Below are 20,076 nucleotides of genomic sequence, written 5' to 3'. Positions count from 1 at the left end.
AACCTGAACAAGTTGATCTTCATGGCTCATGACTCTTTGTCCCTGCGCTTCAAGGGCAGCGCGCATAGCGTCTTGCTCCTCTGTGTTCGTTGCAAGCTAGTTTGTTCTGCCACGAACACAAGACTACTGGACACAAAATGCAGAGCACACAAGGGGGAGTGCGGTATCAAAAGCCATTTAATCAGTCCAAGGTCAGTGCACAGGTATTACAGAGCTCAGGTGAAGGTACAAAAACTCTAGGCAAAACTCAGGAATCAGATAACAAAAAAAACGGATAATAGACTGGAAGACATCGACTAGGAAATGATGCAACAAGAGACTATTAGAACTGGCAACGAGGGGGAGGAAAATGGGCTTTATATGCACACGGAGTAACAAGACACAGGTGAAGCACATCGGGGTAATTAAACAGGTAATGTAAACTAGGACACAATACAGGGAGCATGAGACTATCAAAATGAAACACCAGAAATAACAAAACACAAGACAGCGACCTTGACACCGTCTCTGTATGCACCATCTGTGAAAACATTTCTTGCCCATATATATTATTTTTCTGGTCATTGCATATATACCCATTTTATATATTTTCAGAGGCCCAACCTGTTTATTTATCTTTAAGTTTTTATTGTTTATCGCCAAGTTAACTTGTCTTTAATGTATGTGGTGCTCGTATACCAGGTCAAATTCCTGTGTATGTTGTACATTAGGTGAATAAAGAGATTCTGTTTCTGATTATCAGTTCTGTTATCATTACTATTTCTCCTTCTTCTCCTTTTTTTTTTACATCTGGTGGGCCAGCTCAGACCTGGAACTGCAGTAGAGGACGTAAGCAAGATTGAACCTGAGGGACCCTCAGGTCCTGCTTCTATTTATGCACGACCAAATGAATGCTGGTGCCAAGAGTAGATGGTGACTTTAAAGTAAAACCTGAGACTGTTGAGTTATTCAGACACGTTTAATTCAGATGTCAGCTGGGCCCAACATGTCCAAAGGGAGTCACTCCTTCCACTTTCACACTTCCTCCAAAGCACATACATGCACATCTCATGTCTAAACACAAACACAAACCACAGTTGAACTAATCCAGCTGGTTCCAGTTCTAGCATCGCTCTGTGGAACATTACTGACCTGGGACAAGCAGATCAGCTTAACTGAGCAGCTTCTAGGTATGAATACATAACTGAACATGAACCACAACCCTGAATGAATAACAATATAATAAATTAATAATAATATCAACAGAAAAAATAATATAATAAATAGTGAAGCTTGTTTCAACCAGTTAATACAATGTGTCTTTGCTTCATTCACAACCTCTCATATGAAGACTACTTTCTAGGGGGATTTATATTCTCTCCCTCTCCCTCCTGTGGTTGGTCCTTCATGTCTGTGATTGGTCCGTGGTCTGTGTGGTTGGTCCTTCATGTCTGTGATTGGTCCGTGTGGTTGGTCCTTCATGTCTGTGATTGGTCCGTGGTCTGTGTGGTTGGTCCTTCATGTCTGTGATTGGTCCGTGGTCTGTGTGGTTGGTCCTTCATGTCTGTGATTGGTCCGTGGTCTGTGTGGTTGGTCCTTCATGTCTGTGATTGGTCCGTGGTCTGTGTGGTTGGTCCTTCGTGTCTGTGATTGGTCCGTGGTCTGTGTGGTTGGTCCTTCGTGTCTGTGATTGGTCCGTGGTCTGTGTGGTTGGTCCTTCGTGTCTGTGATTGGTCCGTGGTCTGTGTGGTTGGTCCTTCATGTCTGTGATTGGTCCGTGGTCTGTGTGGTTGGTCCTTCATGTCTGTGATTGGTCCGTGGTCTGTGTGGTTGGTCCTTCATGTCTGTGATTGGTCCGTGGTCTGTGTGGTTGGTCCTTCATGTCTGTGATTGGTCCGTGGTCTGTGTGGTTGGTCCTTCATGTCTGTGATTGGTCCGTGGTCTGTGTGGTTGGTCCTTCGTGTCTGTGATTTGTCCGTGGTCTGTGTGGTTGGTCCTTCATGTCTGTGATTGGTCCGTGGTCTGTGTGGTTGGTCCTTCATGTCTGTGATTGGTCCGTGGTCTGTGTGGTTGGTCCTTCATGTCTGTGATTGGTCCGTGGTCTGTGTGGTTGGTCCTTCATGTCTGTGATTGGTCCATGGTCTGTGTGGTTGGTCCTTCATGTCTGTGATTGGTCCGTGGTCTGTGTGGTTGGTCCTTCGTGTCTGTGATTGGTCCGTGGTCTGTGTGGTTGGTCCTTCATGTCTGTGATTTGTCTGTGGTGTCTGTACGTGGTTCGTTGTGTCTGTGATTGGTCAGAGTCCTGAGCGTGCCCTACCATCACCAGAGTGCTAGCGATGCTGTGTAGGTGTGAGACTGTGAGGGTGGATGTGTTGCGGCTGCACAGCAGCACCAACCACTAACAACAGGGATGTTGCTAGTGGTTGGTTGGTTTAATAGATTCAAATGCTGTGATGTCACTTAGGTAGCTACGATGGGAACCAATACAGTCTGACTGTGTGTTGACTGTCATGTTCCTCCTGCCTTACTGATGCTCGTCTTCACTGTCTGAATTTGCAGAATGTTCTGGCTGGAACAAAGGATTGTGGGCCAGCCGGTGCAGGTCTTCTGGGGTCATCTCTCTCATCTTCCCATCCATGCCGAGTTGCATGGGCTGAATCGTGTTGGTCCTGCAGGCACCGGAGGTCAGACGGTTCAAACATCTAGTGTATGCTCATTCTAACAATTCAGCACGTGTGTGTGTGCATGTGTGTGTGCACACGTGTGTGTTTTTTTGACCTTGACAGTTTGTCAAACATGCTGACCAGCTTCATGGCTTCATACTCCTTCTGTTCCTCTGTCATTCCCTCCATGGGATTGGGCTGCTCCTCCTCCACCACTCCTGTAATCGGGTTTATTCTGAAGACAGGAACAGTAGAAGCGCAGCGTAACTGCACCAGAGCCATCACAACATTAGCTATAGATCAAGATCAATTCAGTCATTCACATGATTCGTTAGTCTTTAACAACACAACCGTCTGTTGCTATGTCTCTCACTGACCTTGTTCGTCCTGCACAGGGATCTGCTGGTTCCGTTTCCACTACTTTAATTCCAGTTAATATCTCTTTGGAACTTGTGGTGTGTAGATGAGTACGGAGAAATATCGCATCCCAGGGGAATGCAGATATGCATACAGGGACAATGTTAATGCTGCCCGGCTGCCAGTGGTACAGCCCTGGACAGCAAGACCAGTGCAGAAATAAACCAGTAGATTTAATGAAAGTGAGAGAGAAAAACCAGCGAAGGAAGTCAGGTCATATCTTTGAGGGCACTGAATGGATGGAAGGGGTGGAGCCAGCATCTGCTGTTGATGTTCTGATGCACTACAACATCTACAGCAAAGACAAGGACGTGGGCGAAGGGTCTGAGGTCTGAGGCTGTAGAACTGCCCTGTGCACCTGTTCAAAGTCAACTGACTACAATCTAAACACCTGGAAAGTGTGGTAACACAAATGATTCCTTTGACAGGTGCTGATCACTGAAAAACTTTATTGATAAGTAAACTAGTGTAGCACACGCTTGGCTCCATATGAAATGTTTAATGTGAAAATGACCTTTTGGGGGTTAGACCATCTTAGGGTTGTCAAATATTAACAAAGATGGCCTAACTGCCAAAAGGTCATTTTCACATTAAACATTGCATATGGAGCCAAGCGTATGCTACACTAGTTTACTTTACAGTCTGAACACCTGTTGCCCGTGATAGGGCAGCTGACATGCTCGTAGTACTTCAGTGGTACGGATCCAAGTACCCCATCCCAGCCTGCACATGCTGAAACATCTCAACATCAGGGCACCAGGTCTACCATTGTAACTCACTAGGTAGGTCCAACCCTAACAGTCCAGCCCGGTACAGTCCTAACTAAGTCAGTCCGACCTGATACCAGTCCTAACTTAGTGGCCCTCCTTTATCAAACGAGCGTGCGACCTAAAGCGAGTGTAAAACGTCTGTACGTGCATTTCTACACAAGCTGTTATCAATTCAAGCATGAACGTATTCTGCGCTGAAATCTTATGACAGGTCAGAGTTTGTGTACGCACATTTAGACTTGACGTGAGGGGACTTGTGGTTGATGGACAAACCCTTGTGGTAAATGTGTAGCCTACCAATTAAAAAATAATTTTTAGATGTATAATTGTGTACCTGAGTACCCTTTCAATCAGAACTGGTGCATGGAACGCTGCTATAAGCAGGCACAGGTGGACACACAGTCCCGTACTTGAAAGCGTTTGATATATCAACAGATCCGTGATGTGACAGTGGAACTTTAGTCAGTCGCCTATTTAAATCAGAGCTTTGGCTGTGAGGCGTTCAGGCTCAGCGATGGCAGATCTGGCTCTGCTAGAGGACCTGAACGCGTGCATCAGGTCAAAGAGGGTTTTTCAGGACCGCTAAGATTTATTCCAGGAGAGCGATGAGTGGCTCATGAGTCGTTTCGTCTCCCTAGGCATCTCCTGGAGTGATGCCACAACCTAGAACCCCAATTAAGGAGAGAATCCCAGCGTTCTAACGCCATACCTGTTCCAGTGCAGGAATGGCACTGGCACAGGTATGGCCCCTTTCAGCGGGAGGTCGGTGATCGGTCTGGAATCACCCAGCTGTCACTCAGCCCAACCATGCCAGCAGTTCTGAGGGCGATCAGTTCCCTCTCTGCTGAGTGAATTCAATTCTTGTTTCATGATGCTCAGAAAACTGGGATTAAAAGGGAATTTTATGAGGTTTCCAAACGTGATTGGAGCGATTGGTTGTCCCCGTGTGCGTCCGACGCCACCATCCGTGAATGATTACGCTACATCAACCGCAAAAGTTACCACTCCGTTAATGTACAAGTAATCAGTGATGCCAGAACGAGTATTCTGAGTCTGGTAGCCCGGTGACCTGGAGGCACGATGGCAGCGTAGGTCCTCGGTGACAGGAGGGCGAGCTACAGGTTTGGAGTCATCTCGTCGGTGAGTTACACACAATTATTATTTTAACAGTTGGACAGCTCTAACAGTTCCATGTGATCCATTTAAGTGACAAAAGCTATCCTCTGGCCGAACACCTCATTACGCCCCTGGCAAATCCCGACAGAGCAGAAGAGGCGGTTTAATAGTGCTCATGCATGCACACGGGCCATGGTGGAGCGCGGCATAGGGCTTCTTGAGGGCAGCTGGCTCTGTCTCGGGTCAGCAGGAGGAACCCTGCTTTGTACCCCTGAAAGGTGTGCAATATAATCCTGACATAGGGACTTCTCCGCAATATTGCAGGAAAGAATGGGGTGCCATTAGAAGATCAGCACCCAGAGAACCCCCTGCCCAGAGATCCTCCCACAGATAGGAGCCCTCAGGAGGAGAGAGGAACTGATTTAACATTCAGTGATTTGTTCTGGTAAGCAATTTTATTTCAGAAAGACAATGTTAAACGTTGAGTGAACATAATTAATTTATTTAACCTTTTAAGGTTCTCATTAATGTGGTGATGATTGCCTGTAGTGACTTATTTATTTCTGCTGTCCAACTACACATCTCCATTTGCTTTTCTAGGACCTCGGGGTGCACCAGCACGCAGGGCAGAGATTCGCCACTGCGCTGTTGGCTGCATTTGGGATTACTGGGAACACTGGGCAGTGTCAGAGTCTTAAGCACAGGGGTCAGACATGCGCGCCTGCTCTATTAGCTGCCCTTGGGAAGACTGGGCAGTTTCAGAGTCCACTTCAACACTTTCTGGTTCATGTGGTCCAAAATAAAAATAAGTTTGATGTATCAAATGTTAAACCATCAAACGTTTTATTAACCATCACAAATGTAGAAATTAAATAATAATAATAAAATGACTGCAGCTGCTTTTTTTCCTTATTTCCAGCTACCCAACAATACTACACGGTTTGTGGCTACCAGACTCCCGAGTGTCTCCACTTCAGCCTCTGAATTTATTGTTTTTCTTTGCCAGCTTGCGTCTGTCCATGTCTTAAACTCAAGGAGTCCAGCTTCTAAACCGTGCATTTATAGAGGCGTGATCGAAAATTACCATCAATTTCAGCTGCTCGTTCTTTTGCTGGGATCAGTGTGGTACGCAGGTTTCGTAGATCTCATGTGAGTCCTGTCGCACGCTCTCGTATTTGTACTGGTTTGCACACTCTTTTGATAAATGAGGAACAGTGAATCCAGCTTGGTACAAGTCGTAACAAAGTCAGTCTGACCAGATAGTAGTCATCACTGAGTCAGGTCAGCCTTGAACCAGTCCTTACCATGCCAGTCCAGTCCCATACCAGTCATAAGTCAGGCCAGCCCAGTATAGTCCTGAATTAGTCCAGCCTGATACCAGTTCTAATTGAGTCCGACTGACCTGGTATCAGTCCCAAATTAGAGAATTCCGTGTGCTACAAGTCCCAAATAAGTCAGTCCAGCCTGATACCAGTCCTAACTGAGTCAGTCCGACCTGATATTAGTCCTAACTTAGAGAATCCAGCCTGGTACAAGTTCTAACTAAATCAATCCAGCCTGATACCAGTCCTTACTGACTGAATCCAACCTGATACCAGTCCTTACTTAGTGAATCCAGTCTGGTAGCAGTTCTTAATAAGTCAGGCCAGCCTTGAACCAGTTCTAACTTAGTGAACCCAGCCTGACGCCAGTCCTAAGTAAGTCAGTCCAACCTGATACCAGTCCTAATTTAGTGAATCCAGTCTGGCACAAATCCTAAGTCAGTCCAGCCTTGTACAGGTCCTAAATAAGTCAGTCCAGCTTGATATCAGTCCTAACTTAACGAATCCAGCCTGGTAAAAGTTGTAACTGGGTCAGTCTAACCTGATACTAGTCCTAACTGAGTCTGGCCAGCCTTGAACCAGTCCTAACTTAGTGAATCCAGCCTGATGCCAGTCCTAACTAAGTCAGTTCAGCCTTGAATAAGTCCTAACTTAGTGAATCCAGCCTGATGCCAGTCCTAACTAAGTCAGTTCAGCCTTGAACCAGTCCTACCTTAGTGAATCCAGCCTGATGCCAGTCCTAACTAAGTCAGTTCAGCCTTGAACCAGTCCTAACTTAGTGAATCCAGCCTGATGCCAGTCCTAATTTAGTAATCCAGCCTGGTACAAGTCGTTACTGAGTCAGTGTGACCTGATAATAGTCCTCACTGAGTCAGGCCAGCCTTGAACAAGTACCAACCAAGTCAGTTCAGTCCCATACCAGTCCCAACTGAGTCAGGCTGGCCAAGTAGAGTCCTGAATAAGTCAGGCCAGCCTGATACCAGTCTTAATTGAATCAGTCTGACCTGATTTCAGTCCCAACTAAGCGAATCCAGCCAGATACCAGTCCTAACTAAGTCAGTCCAACCTGATACCAGTCCTAGCTTAGTGAAACCAGTCTGATGCCAGTCCTAAGTAAGTCAGTCTGTCATGGACCCAGTCCTAACTTAGTGAATGCAGTCTGATGCCAGTCCTAAGTAAGTCAGTCTGTCATGGACCCAGTCCTAACTTAGTGAAACCAGTCTGATGCCAGTCCTAACTAAGTCAGTCTGTCCTGGAACCAATCCTACCTTAGTGAATCCAGCCTGATGCCAGTCCTAACTAGGTTAGTCCAGCCTGATACCAGTCCTAACTTAGTGAATCTTGTACAAGTCCTAATTATTTCAGTCCAGCCTTATACAAGTCCTTAGTTAGTGAGTCCAGCCTGATACCAGTCCTGAGTGAGTCCAGCCTGGTGCCATTCTCGAGGAGTAAATTCAGCCCAGAAGAAGTCATGAGTTCTGAATTCCTGCCCAGTTTCCAGCCCCCCAGGCTTAAAACAGGCTTTACACTTGAATCTAAAGAACTTATCTGTAACACTACAGGATTATCACTGCATCGTCATCATCATCCTGGTGATTTGACTCCAGACTAACAGTAACATGGTTCAGTTTACTCAATTACTGTCACCATGTGAGTTCCTGCAGCACAATGCTGGACCCACTCACAACCCAGGTCCTAATTTCCAGGGGACTTTGTGAACAAGCCCAAAACCTAGGTGTCTTTGAGATGCTGATGAGTGAAGAGGTTCAACTGACTGGGCCTTGGCCTCCTTGTACTCCTCCGTCTCAGAGTCCTCATCTTCAGAGTAGATCCCAGAGTCTCCGCCCCCTCGCAGCAGTCCCCTGGCGGCCAGCAGCCCTGCAGCATTTCCATATCCTGTGTACTTGATGAATCTTGATACTGAAATTAGAACACATCACTATCATTATGTTGTATCGCCAAACTAATGTGAGAAGGCTTCGGATAGTGGAAGCCCGAAAACATCAGATCCTCCGGAAACAACCATAAATGCAACATTTTGTTTTTGTTGTCCCATTTATCATGAGCTCAAGTAAAATATCCAAGACTTCTGTTCTGGTCAGGTGACTGGATGTCTGGAATATTGCCTGCTGTGGCTGTTTCAACACTCACCAGCACCCTGGGGGCCTTTCAAGAGTCAGTAATGTTCAACTGATCAAGTTTGACAATATACAGTTTAATAGCTGTGGATTTAAAGTCTGCATTGAACTTCGAGGCCTGGAAACCTACCTCTCTGGATTTGGGTCCATCTCACAGACTCATACCAGGCCTCAGTTCTTTTATTCACCACAGAAGCTTTGTATTTAGGTTTCCTGTCATTGTAGTTCTGTAATGTGTCTTTTGGGTCGTCAAGGCCTTGTCAGACTGCCAGTCCAAATTAAATGTCTGGAGAATCCAGACTAATCTCAGACAGTGTGAACAAGGTCAAAGTTCATGGTCAATGAAACTACGTGGGCATTGTTGATCACTAGAAAGGGTCAAATGGCAAAGTGAGTCATGAATGTAACCTCCAACAAAAAGGGACCCAAACACACACACACACCCAATCTCCCTCACCACTTTCTTTACAGAGCACAAAGAGGAACTCTGCAGCCCAGTTCTTCACATCAGTGTCGACATGTGTCATCAGACGGACCAGTTTGTTCCTCAGAGTACTGCCCACCTCTGGCTTGTTCTTCACATCACGCAGTGGTGGCAGCACCTGCAAGCACAGGATCACATTTAATACAACTGTCCTCAGTCCTGATAATTCCTTTCTTTATCATCATTCACAGGACCCTGACCTTTGTCCTGAGGAACTTCCTGGTTTCTCTGTGAATGCGTGCACTCTCAGTCAACAGCGTTAGAGATGGTAGAAGGGTCTCCCTCAGCTTGTGTGCCTGGAGACGGTCAACAGAAACAACCACTGACATGCCACTGGTGCTCCAATCTGTGGCTATACAGGAAGGACGTTCATGATTTCAGGTGCCTCACTCTGTCAAGTCTTTTCTCCATGAACTCCAGCAACATGTTGACAGCATCCATGTTGACACCCATGTACTCGATGGAGCCTTGTTTCACTTTGGGCATCAACAACACATCCAGGCAGGGCAGAGGCAGGTTACCCAGCAGGTTCACAGTATGGCTGCGACAAAGTTGGTGGTGGTAGTGGGGTTGTCATTGTCATCATCATCATCATCATCATCATCATCGATTGTCATCATCATTTTCCTACCTGTGGAACTCATCTGTCCGCTCTTCTCCATCTGCACAGCTCAACAGACAACTTCTCAGTATGGCAACCAAATGTCTGTACACCATTGCCTCCTCCTACACAGACACACACACAGAATTTAATTGTGACAACAAACATGTCCGAGACATTCTGCCTACCACCAAAGGGAAGAGTGGCTAAATAGGGGTTGATGGAAAAGTGGAAGCACTTAAGTAAACCATGTTAGTAGCTGACCTCACCCCTGGTCAGCCACCAAAAGTCATCAGCTTTAATTCCACATGGTTGACTGACTAGTGTCAGTCAACCTCAATCTCAGTCTCATACTAACACACTAAACCTCCCATGTGGACTGAGCCTACCTCGTCCACCTGGCGCCTGGCTGAGCCAAACGTGATATTGAACAGAATTTTCAGTATTTCCATGGCTAGTTCTGTCTGCTGCCGGCTCAGAGGGGGGAGGTCTCCAGGTGTGACGTCCTCAGACCCAGCCCTGGCCGTCTCCAACATGTCAGGCCAACACAGACCCAGAGTGGTGTCCAGCTGGTTCCCTAAAAAACACACAGTCGGGGGGTTCTTGCTTGTGCAGATACTTCTTCTTTGTCTTTTTCTGGTTACTTCTGCGAGTAGGACCTTAGATACGGACCCCTGGTAAATAGTTACCTAGCAGCGTGATGCCGTGGTGCTCCTGAGCCAACTGAGACCTGACGTCCACGCGCAGGGCTGTCAGCAGGAAGGTGAGACGCAAGTCAAAGAAACTGACCTGGACAAAGAGATCCGGGGCATGAGCATGTCCTGGTATCAGGTGAGTAGGACTCGAATTCAGACGACAACGATGAGAAAGGATACTCAAACTTACAGTCTTCTATGTTAAGCAAAGTAAACCACTGGTGTGTATCAGTTGTGCTGCAGTTTTGTTACAGGTCCCCTACAGGTGTGTTACAGGGGTTTTACAGTTGTGGTGCAGGTTTGTAACAGGTTTCCTATAGGCGTGTGACAGATGCCCTTCAGGTGTGCTACATGGGTCACCAAGAGTAGATGCATTGCCCTTGAACAAGTGTGAGGACACATTGATTATTAATGTGACTGAGCTATTTTTTTTGCCTCCAATGGCAACAATTGGACACTGGAGAAAGGCCAGAAAGGTTTCTCTGAGGCTCCTTCACCGTATTCAGGTGTCACACCGCTAGAGCTCTCTCTCTTTCTGCCTCCCTATCTGGGTTGGCCAGGTTTCTACATTTATAGTGTATTTTCTCACTAGAAGAGTTTGACATGGACAAATCTGGGGTTCAGGGTTCTTTATAGTACTTGGACACCTTCTCTCTGGTCTTGGGAGAGAGACAGAGTGACCCACTCAACCCACATGGTTGTCAGGTGCTGCTTCAGGAAGACCAACAACACACTCCACTCTTCAGTATGGAGAGGGAGCACAAAATCACGCTCCATGTTAACTTATCAATATCTGTTATTGCTATCATGAGTCTTCATGTTCCAAATGATTCGTCTCAGGACTGCAACGACTGGGTCAAATCTGATGCTATCAGGGCCTTTTTGGTTTTTAATTGTGTGTTTTAAAATGTGTGTGAACAATCACATGCTCAAGGTTCTTTGGACGCCATAAAAGTTGACCTGGATCACCTGAAGGCAGCTCAGGGCAGGTGTCCATCCCGAATGGTATGCTATGGTTGTTGTTCCAACTGATGACACTGATGGTCATCAGGGCACCCTGACTCCTCCTATCCTGTGCAGGCCACTTCAGATGCTGCCACGTGTGCACCTCCCACTCTCATTTGAGTGTTCCTTTCCCGTGACTGTGGACCAGTCTAGCCTCTGAATCTGACACTCTAAACCCCTCAACCCTACTCGCATCGCTGACATAACAGAAACACGGTGCACACAACCGGTGCATGAACCGTGATTCGTTATAATACCTGTAGCTGACATGGTGGTGCCGGCTAGTGTCCATGCTAACCTCATAGTTCCACCTGGGGTCGTGACACTGCTTCAACCTCCGGGCCACACCACTGATCAGCTGGAGGTCGGCTGCTACCACCTGTACAGGTACCAGACCAAACCATCAGTCTGCGATCGGCGCAACAATGATGGACCTCACGGATGATGCGGACTGACCTGTGCTGCCTCGTTGTGCAGTAGAACGTTGCAGATGGACTTGAGAGCCTCGACTGTCACTTCCTGGTCAGGGTTTTCTGGATGTGGAGGAGCTTCCAACATCTCACTGGACTCTTGCGCTGCCCCTCCTCCAGTTCCTTCTCCTAGGAGACGGTAGCACCGGTCTTAGTGTGTGTTCAGTTGTGTTACTGCCTCTGTGTGTGTGAGTTCATGTGTGTACATATGTGTGTGAGTGCATGTGTGTACATATGTATGTATAAATGTGTGTGTATGTGTGTGTGTATTTATGTGTATGTATGTCTGCTAGTTTATGTGTGTATTTATGTGTGTGAGTTTGTATGTGTGTTTATGTCTCTGTGAGTTTGTGTGTGTGTGTACAAGTATGTGAGTTTGTGCAGTTTTTGTTTGTACAGTTTTAAATTCAAGCCATTTAAACACCAGTCGATCTGAATCAGTGTCTGTACTCCAGGTTGTCCTGCAGGGATGGAGGGATGAGGTGATGAAGAGATGAGGTGATGAAGGGATGAGGTGATGAAGGGATGATTTGATGAAGCGCTGACGTGATGAAGGGGTGAGGTGATGAAGGGATGATTTGATGAAGGGATGAGGTGATGAAGCGTTGAGGTGATGAAGGAATGAGGTGATGAAGGGATGAGGTGATGAAGGGATGATTTGATGAAGCGTTGAGGTGATGAAGGGATGAGGTGATGAAGCGTTGAGATGATGAAGGGATGAGGTGATGAAGGGATGAGGTGATGAAAGGATTAGGTGATGAAGGGATGAGGTGATGAAGGGTTTAGATGATGAAGGGATGATTTGATGAAGCGTTGAGATGATGAAGGGATGATCTGATGAAGGGATGAGGTGATGAAGGGATGATTTGATGAAGCATTGAGGTGATGAAGGGATGAGGAGATGAAAGGATGATTTGATGAAGCGTTGAGGTGATGAAGGGATGAGGTGATGAAGCGTTGAGGTGATGAAGGGATGAGGTGATGAAGGGATGAAGTGATGAATGGCTGAGGTGATGAAGGGATGAGGTGATGAAGGGTTTAGATGATGAAGGGATGAGGTGATGAATTGATGAAGGGATGAGGTGATGAAGGGATGATGTACACAGTATTACAAGAGAACAGCCAAGTCTTGGATCTCAGTGTGCTGGTAGTAGTCGTGGTCCAGCTGGTACTCAGTACCTTGGCCTTGGCTGTGAGCAGGTGAGACGCTGCTGGGCCCGCTGATACCGGCGTAGCGGGCCAGAGTGGACAAGGCTGAGGGGCTGATGAAGGGGTCCAGACAGTCTTTGTCTCTGGTCAGGATCCGGATTGTCTCCAGACACGCCATCTTACAGGAAGGCTGCAACTCTCTGTTCAGGAAGTCCAGCACCAACTGGCCCAGACGCTACATTACACAACAGCACAGCTAGAGTGGGTGTTCAGCAGCACCTGCCTGGTGAGGGACCAGGGCACTTGGTCTTTGGTTGGTGGACTGACTCTCTACTGTTGGTCCATGGATTGCATGCCAGCATTGATAATCTGATCCCAGCCTTGAACTCTGAACTAATCTCCCTCTGTCACCTGCTGCACTCTCAATGGTGCAATAAACACTAATGCTGACGGAGAACCACAAACAGATATTTACATCTGTTCTTCTGATCACATTTAAATCTATATTTATTTTTTTTGTCAAAAAAGCGTGTATTCAAGTCTTAGAGGAAGATCGATAAAGTAGAATAGTGGTACTGAAGCAACATCAACAAACAGAATGGGTCAACGTGAGCTGAGCATGCTGGGGCGTCCCTGTTCTCGGGATTAGTAAAGTCACATCAGCTGTCCATGACAGGGGAGGCAGTGGACTGAGGCTGGGGGTCACCTGGGTGGACCAGACCAGCTCCACCCATTTTGATCCTCAAAATATGAGATACGTCTTTAAAACATTCTTAGCTACAATGTGTGATTAAGAATTTGTGTCCTGACAATGGACTACCACATAGGGGAGTACATACCTCTCTATCCCGCTCCTTCTCCTTTGCAAATGTAAAGCACTGGTTCATCTGTAGGAAGGGAGGATGAGGGGAGGAAGAAGGGAGGAAGAAGGGTGAGGCAGGGAAAGGAAAACTTTAGCAACTGAACCTCGAAGGTGTGACAACACAGCAAGGGAGCAAAGAAGCAGGACCAGAGTGAGGCGTTCTGGCTCCCCGGCCTCTGCACGCTCCACTGGGAGGGATTTTTTTTCTTGTGGGATGATTTAACTCAAAATAAATGTAAATAAGATATGCAACAACATTCACTTACTCATCAGTCACTGATGCTTAATCAAAAACTGAGCACAATATTACTTGATCCTTCCCACCTGAACAAGCTTCATTTGAGAGGGCAATGGCAGTTAAGAACATGAACAATAACGGACACAAGCCAGAGTGTAGCCAGAGCTCAATTCCATCCGGGAACCAAACGATGGCCTCAGCAAGATCAGAAGACAGATACATTGTTCCAAGCGACCAACTCATAATCCTGGACTGCTTGGCAGACCACGTTGAGATCCTGTCCCTGGATGCAAGCCAGAATCCTTAATGGGGGAATCTAATCTGAGACCTTGAAGATCAAGGGGGACTAAGTAAGAGCGATACCTGGCACCAGGCTTGTTGAATCTCCCGCTCTCACCCATCACCGACCTCTCTCACCAGGCCTGGGTCATCAAGATGGAGCTCGAATGGAGTTTGGAGGCTTATACTAAAAGCAAAAACCTGCCAAATCCAAACTCTAATACATGGACAACTGGTACACAGCCTTGAGTCTAGGCAGCATGCCCTCGAGATGGTCCCTGGCGTCCAGCAGCCCTTCGGTCTCAGATCAGCATCACATGGCCTCCCTCATCAACGCACTGCAATTTGTTTCCATTTGGAGTTCATGTGTGGAGGTTCTTTCCAATCACCTAAAGATCTTTTACTTGCAGAACAGTGACACTCATGCATGTTGAAGCTGTCAGGTTAGAACTGTACGTTGTATCTGCCTTGGAAAGAAGAAAAATCAACAACGATTAAAACTAACAGGTCAACTGTAAAAGACTGAACAGGCAGGACTCTTAAATAGAACATCTAATATACGCTCGAGGCTTGTTGCCTGCTGAAACATGTTTTTAGGATACTGTGTTTCCCCTGTAACTGCAGTGGACACCATTCACCGTCTGCACTTTGACTCCAGAGCCAGGCCCTGGAACACAGAACTACTGGTATCAACATGCTCTTGGCCGCGTCTTTGTCATTTGTTTGGTATTGAGCACTGATTTTGACACAATCAACCAGAAATACTGCATCATGACGCCATGCCTGGGTGATGCGTGCTCATCAGAGTGACCTGGTCATCCTTGAGTCCCAGTGGACCACATTTGAGGAAATGTCCTCAAGGCGTTCTGAGATGTCACGTTAACAAGAATGGCACAGACGAACAACCTGAAGATGACCCACATCTGACGGCGAACCGATAAAGTAGTCCTGAGGAGGGTGCTGTATGTAGCAGGGCAGCAGTCACCTGCACCACTAAGCTCCTCACCAGTGAGAGCTCCTTAGTGGACTGGGATTTATAAGGCTGAGGGGACTCTATTTGTGTATCAGAGAGTTTAATCCTATTGCCTTTGAGATCAGCTCCTCCAGGACTCAAGTCTGTGGCTGAGCGAGTATGCATCACTTTTCCCTGATGATATGTTAAAGCTACATGACCAACTGAGCTTCACAAACTTTTTGAAGTCTTGTACCCCGCAATACCCTCCACCTCCTGCTGTGAAGCCCCTCAACCTCCACAGACAGCCATATGAGATCATCAGCTCAGGCTCAGTGTGAGTCTTCCAGAGAAGATACAACAGCAGATCAACCCTAGATTTTCTATCACTGCTCAGCGTGTATGGTGTCACCAGTTCTCCACCACAGAAAAACAATTACGACCTACAACATCAGGTTTTTACAGAACCTGGTTCAGTAGTGGAGTTCCTGACAATGGCATTGTTCTCCTAGGATGGGACCCTGTCACATGTCACCAGGTCAGCTGATGCTCTGGTGAAGCCACATGTGGGGATCTGGGCATTTACATCAAAAAGGCTTGCTGTCGAAAGGCACCACCAACTGAGAACACCTAACACTTTCCTATCTGCCAAGAGAATTGACATAGCGTTGTGAATGCAGTTTGCATCCCCCAGAAGCTAATGCTACGCTAGCCATGACAGAGCGACATCCTCCATTAGCAAGCAACAACACGCAGATCCAGGGGAAGAGCGGGAGAATTCCACAACTTCAGTCTTAATATGATTTTAATTCACACTATCAGAAACATTTACCCCTCTACTCTACACCACTCTGCTCTATGTCTCTCTGATCTACATCTCTGCTCTATGTCTCTCTGATCTACATCTCTGCTCCACGTCTCTCTGATCTACGTCTCTTTGATCTATATCTCTCCTCCACGCCTCTCTGATCTACATCTCTGCTCCACGTCTGTCTGATCTACATCTCTGCTCCACGTCTCTCTGCTCTACACCTCTGCTCTACGTCTCTCTGATCTACATCTCTGCTCTATGTCTCTCTGTTCTACATCTCTGATCTACGTCTCTGCTCCACGTCTCTCTGATCTACATCTCTGCTCCACGTCTCTCTGATCTACATCTCTGCTCTACGTCTCTCTGTTCTACACCGCTCTGCTCTATGTCTCTCTGATCTACATCTCTGCTCCACGTCTCTCTGATCTACATCTCTGCTCTACGTCTCTCTGATCTACATCTCTGCTCTACGTCTCTCTGTTCGACACCGCTCTGCTCTATGTGTCACTGATTTACATCTCTGATCAACGTCTCTCTGCTCTACATCTCTTTGATCTATATCTCTCCTCCACGTCTCTCTGATCTACATCTCTGCTCCACGTCTGTCTGATCTACATCTCTGCTCCACGTCTCTCTGCTCTACACCTCTGCTCTACGTCTCTCTGATCTACATCTCTGCTCTACGTCTCTCTGATCTACGTCTCTGCTCCACGTCTCTCTGATCTACATCTCTGCTCCACGTCTCTCTGATCTACATCTCTGCTCTACGTCTCTCTGTTCTACACCGCTCTGCTCTATGTCTCTCTGATCTACATCTCTGCTCCACGTCTCTCTGATCTACATCTCTGCTCTACGTCTCTCTGATCTACATCTCTGCTCTACGTCTCTCTGATCTACATCTCTGCTCTACGTCTCTCTGTTCGACACCGCTCTGCTCTATGTGTCACTGATTTACATCTCTGATCAACGTCTCTCTGCTCTACATCTCTGCTCCATGTCCCTCTGCTCTACGTCTCTCTGTTCTACACCGCTCTGCTCTGTCTCTCTGCTCTACATCTCTTTGATCATCTCTGCTCCACGTCTCTCTGATCTAAATCTCTTCTCCTTGTCTCTCTGCTCTACGCCTCTCTGATCAACATCTCTGCTCCACGTCTCTCTGATCTAAATCTCTTCTCCTTGTCTCTCTGCTCTACGCCTCTCTGATCAACATCTCTGCTCCACGTCTCTCTGATCTACATCTCTCTGCTCTACGTCTCTCTACTCTACACCGCTCTGTGTCTCTCTGATCTACGTCTCTGCTCTACATCTCTTTGATCTACATCTCTGCTCCACGTCTCTCTGATCTACATCTCTCTGCTCTACGTCTCTCTGCTCTACACCGCTCTGCTCTGTGTCTCTCTGATCTACGTCTCTGCTCTACATCTCTTTGATCTACATCTCTGCTCCACGTCTCTCTGATCTATGTCTCACTGCTCTACATCTCTCTGATCTTCATCTCTGTTCTATGTCTCTCTGCTCTAAATCTCTCATGTTTGATATGGGGCCTGTTAAACTTGGTTTATCTTTGTTTACATCCTAAAGTTCTTTGCAGGCTTCCTTTTCCACCTCTGGTCCTCATCTAGGTCGACCTGCCTCCTTCTCAACATGACAAAAACTTCAGTAACAGCAACTTCGGTCAACAATTGTGTGGAATTTAAGGGAACCATCAAATTTCTATACCACAGTAAAACTAACTACAACTACGACCTCCAAAGGGGGTCTTGCTAGATGACCCTACCGGCCCTTAAACTGACAGGTCGATCATGTGAGCTGCAGTCCAGCTCTCAGCGAGTGACCCTGTATTCAGCTGGAGTCCAGCAGCAGCAGCGTTGTGAGCCGGAGGCGCCGTCAGAACCCGGCGTCAGTCTGCTGCGGCGGTCGGAACCGTCATTAACAACAGGGACATTTACAGACGGCCAACTCACTAAATTACCCGTCCTTTGCATGTAGATGATGACATGCTTGTGACGTAATTACCTCCGTCTAGCTGGTCAGAACCTCTTCGTGTCGGGGTGTGTTACCTCGCTGATGAAGCTCTGAAGGGCCGCCAGGACCGCGTCTTGCTCGCCCGTCTCCACCTGCTCTATGATGGCGGTTAATTCCATGTTCGTCGCCCCCGGCCGCTGCACCGACGCTCGTGCTCCCGTCGATTCCGCGGCGTCGAGCCTCCTCAGCCCGCAGACGACTGCATGATGCTCGGATCCCGGCAGCCGCCAGGATGCGATTAACGGAGAGGATTTGCTAAAGCCCCGTGTTGCGTTCACGTGTCTCGGGGAACGTAGAATTTCGCAGTAAACTGGTGCACCCCTTTCAGAGTGAAGGTGTAAATGTGATACAATGAGTTAAGAATCTACCACCAAAACTCTCAGAAATCAGCGAGTTGGCATAGTTTTTACTCACTGCATGGCACGGCGCAGGCGTGACCTCTGACCTTTCACAGTGCTTCACGTGCTCTGCGACACAAGTATGATACCATACCTTGTGCAGTACAACAACACACTGATATCACCCTACACCTGGAAACTAGTAAACTGCAACTAAAAACATAATAAAAGTATTGCTAACAAGTTCACTAAACGGATTCCTCAGACGTGGCCTCTAAATATGGATGATGAATTTATCTACAAACCCCGTCATGGCTGCGCTGACGACTGTGGCACGTCATCACCTCTGCTTTGCTCTCGACCTTGTTGATTACGGTGGCTGGACGAGGAGGGTTTCGGCGGGAACGTTCACGGTCACACTTCATTGGTGGGTTAGTTTTTTCTCTCCTCAATAGTCATCAACTATTATTTGTCGAGAGCCGTCAGCTGAACTGACACCTGAACCAACCTCCACTGACGGTTGTCCCCAGGATTAGGGGGGGGGGGGGCTGAGTGAGTCACTCCGCGTTATGTAAATTGTAAATAAAGTTGCATCTCAAAAAGCCCCAGCCCCTCCTTCTCCTGCTAAACTCTCCGCAGGCTGCGGACGCCGTTGAACACTGCGGCCATCTACAGGCGGAGCTGCGCCTGCTCCAGCCCGTCTTCCGCATCTGGGGCTGGATGGTGGGACTCGGCGAGCAAGGGACGGTCCAGGACTGTTCGGGGACGCTCGTTTTATCGTGTCGTGAAAAGGTGTGGGTGGGGTTAACGCTTTACTATATCAGTACTCTTCCTGTGAAACCATTATTCGTTTACATCTTTCAGAGACCAACTAAAACAAACCGTGGATGTACAACATGTCTACAAATTGGTTACAGAAACCACAGGCGGGTACTCGCCACCATCGGGGTGTAATAAGTATTCGCTCAAATGACGTACCGACATGGCGAGTTACTCAGCCAATCAAACTCGAGGGCTGTTTGACTGACTGGATGACAGCCAATAGGCTTGTTCATGCCGCGTGAGTGACAACCGATGGCAGTGTGAGGTAGTGGGGGAGGGGGTCGGTGAAGTTGACGGGACCGCCATCTTGAAAAGTGCTCTCCGGTGATCTACCGTTTCGCGCCTGTCAGAATCAGTTTTAAACCATCTAATACTCCTACCAAAAATTGTGTTATCTTTGTCTCGAGCCTGCTGAGTCTTGGGGCTGATGGAAGGATAAGCTACACGCTGGAGACCCGTCGTTTACCGTTGTCTGTCGGTAGGTAGACCTCCCAGCCCTGCACTAGCGGGTAGCCAGTCGTCTTCACATTTAGCCGGCTGCGGTTAGCTGCTAGCATGGAGCACACTTGGCCATATTAACACTATGCTGTCAGATACTTGGTGTAGGGTTATCTTTGACTCTTACACGGGTGGACTATCTCAAGGACTATATCCAGTTTCTACTAAGCTGCGTGCAGCTAAAAGCAATTGATCTATTATTTAGCTGGACGACGTAACTTTGAGGCTAACGTCAGTTAAGCCTGATTTTGATGACTTGGTTAGCCAACAGTAGTCAATGACGTTAGCCTGTCCACTTAAGCCGGTGTACCTCTGTCGCTATACCGGGGTCTGTTCCGGGCACAGGTAACGTTATGGATATTGTTACTGCAACCGCAAATGGATATTGTCGGTATTTCTTTATATAACCGAATGAAGTAAAGGAGTTTGATCCTGCCTGGCG

At 47.4% G+C, this 20,076-nt stretch overlaps 2 protein-coding genes across 14 annotated transcripts in view; one reads left to right on the top strand and one right to left on the bottom strand.

Moving 5' to 3' along the window:
• Window positions 1–1,443: 1,443 nt before the first annotated feature.
• Window positions 1,444–18,871, bottom strand: ric8a (RIC8 guanine nucleotide exchange factor A). Of its 3 annotated transcripts, XM_086207993.1 has the most exons (16): window positions 18,620–18,752; window positions 18,391–18,443; window positions 18,012–18,297; window positions 13,649–13,696; window positions 12,840–13,044; window positions 11,647–11,789; window positions 11,489–11,569; window positions 10,180–10,279; window positions 9,880–10,067; window positions 9,521–9,615; window positions 9,280–9,430; window positions 9,090–9,185; window positions 8,863–9,007; window positions 8,043–8,187; window positions 2,758–2,877; window positions 1,444–2,648 (listed from the first exon to the last, which is right to left on the bottom strand). In XM_086207993.1, the coding sequence occupies exons 2-16, from the start codon at window positions 18,393–18,395 to the stop codon at window positions 2,504–2,506; spliced, it is 1,953 nt and encodes a 650-aa protein (XP_086064119.1). In that variant the 5' UTR covers window positions 18,396–18,443; window positions 18,620–18,752; the 3' UTR covers window positions 1,444–2,503. The 3 variants fall into 3 exon arrangements, with proteins under 3 accessions (XP_086064119.1, XP_086064118.1, XP_086064120.1); XM_086207992.1 differs by having other exon boundaries at window positions 18,391–18,756; XM_086207994.1 differs by lacking the exons at window positions 18,012–18,297; window positions 18,391–18,443 and having other exon boundaries at window positions 18,620–18,871.
• Window positions 18,872–19,388: 517 nt separating this feature from the next.
• The window catches only part of ppp6r3 (protein phosphatase 6, regulatory subunit 3), a 57,322-nt gene continuing 56,634 nt past the window's right edge, over window positions 19,389–20,076 (top strand). For 7 of the 11 annotated variants that reach the window (XR_015116887.1, XR_015116888.1, XM_086207991.1 and 4 more), the window contains exon 1: window positions 19,389–19,614. The gene's annotated coding sequence lies outside the window, so the exon portion shown is untranslated. The remainder of the gene's footprint in view (window positions 19,615–20,076) is intronic. The other 4 variants (XR_015116890.1, XM_086207984.1, XM_086207989.1 and 1 more) reach the window with 1 other exon arrangement.

Source organism: Aulostomus chinensis, chromosome 7 (genome assembly GCF_037954235.1).
Source record: "Aulostomus chinensis isolate RoL2024-O1b breed Wild chromosome 7, RoL_Achi_v1.0, whole genome shotgun sequence".
Taxonomy (NCBI): domain Eukaryota; kingdom Metazoa; phylum Chordata; class Actinopteri; order Syngnathiformes; family Aulostomidae; genus Aulostomus; species Aulostomus chinensis.
This window is presented reverse-complemented; position numbering and strand designations above follow the sequence as displayed.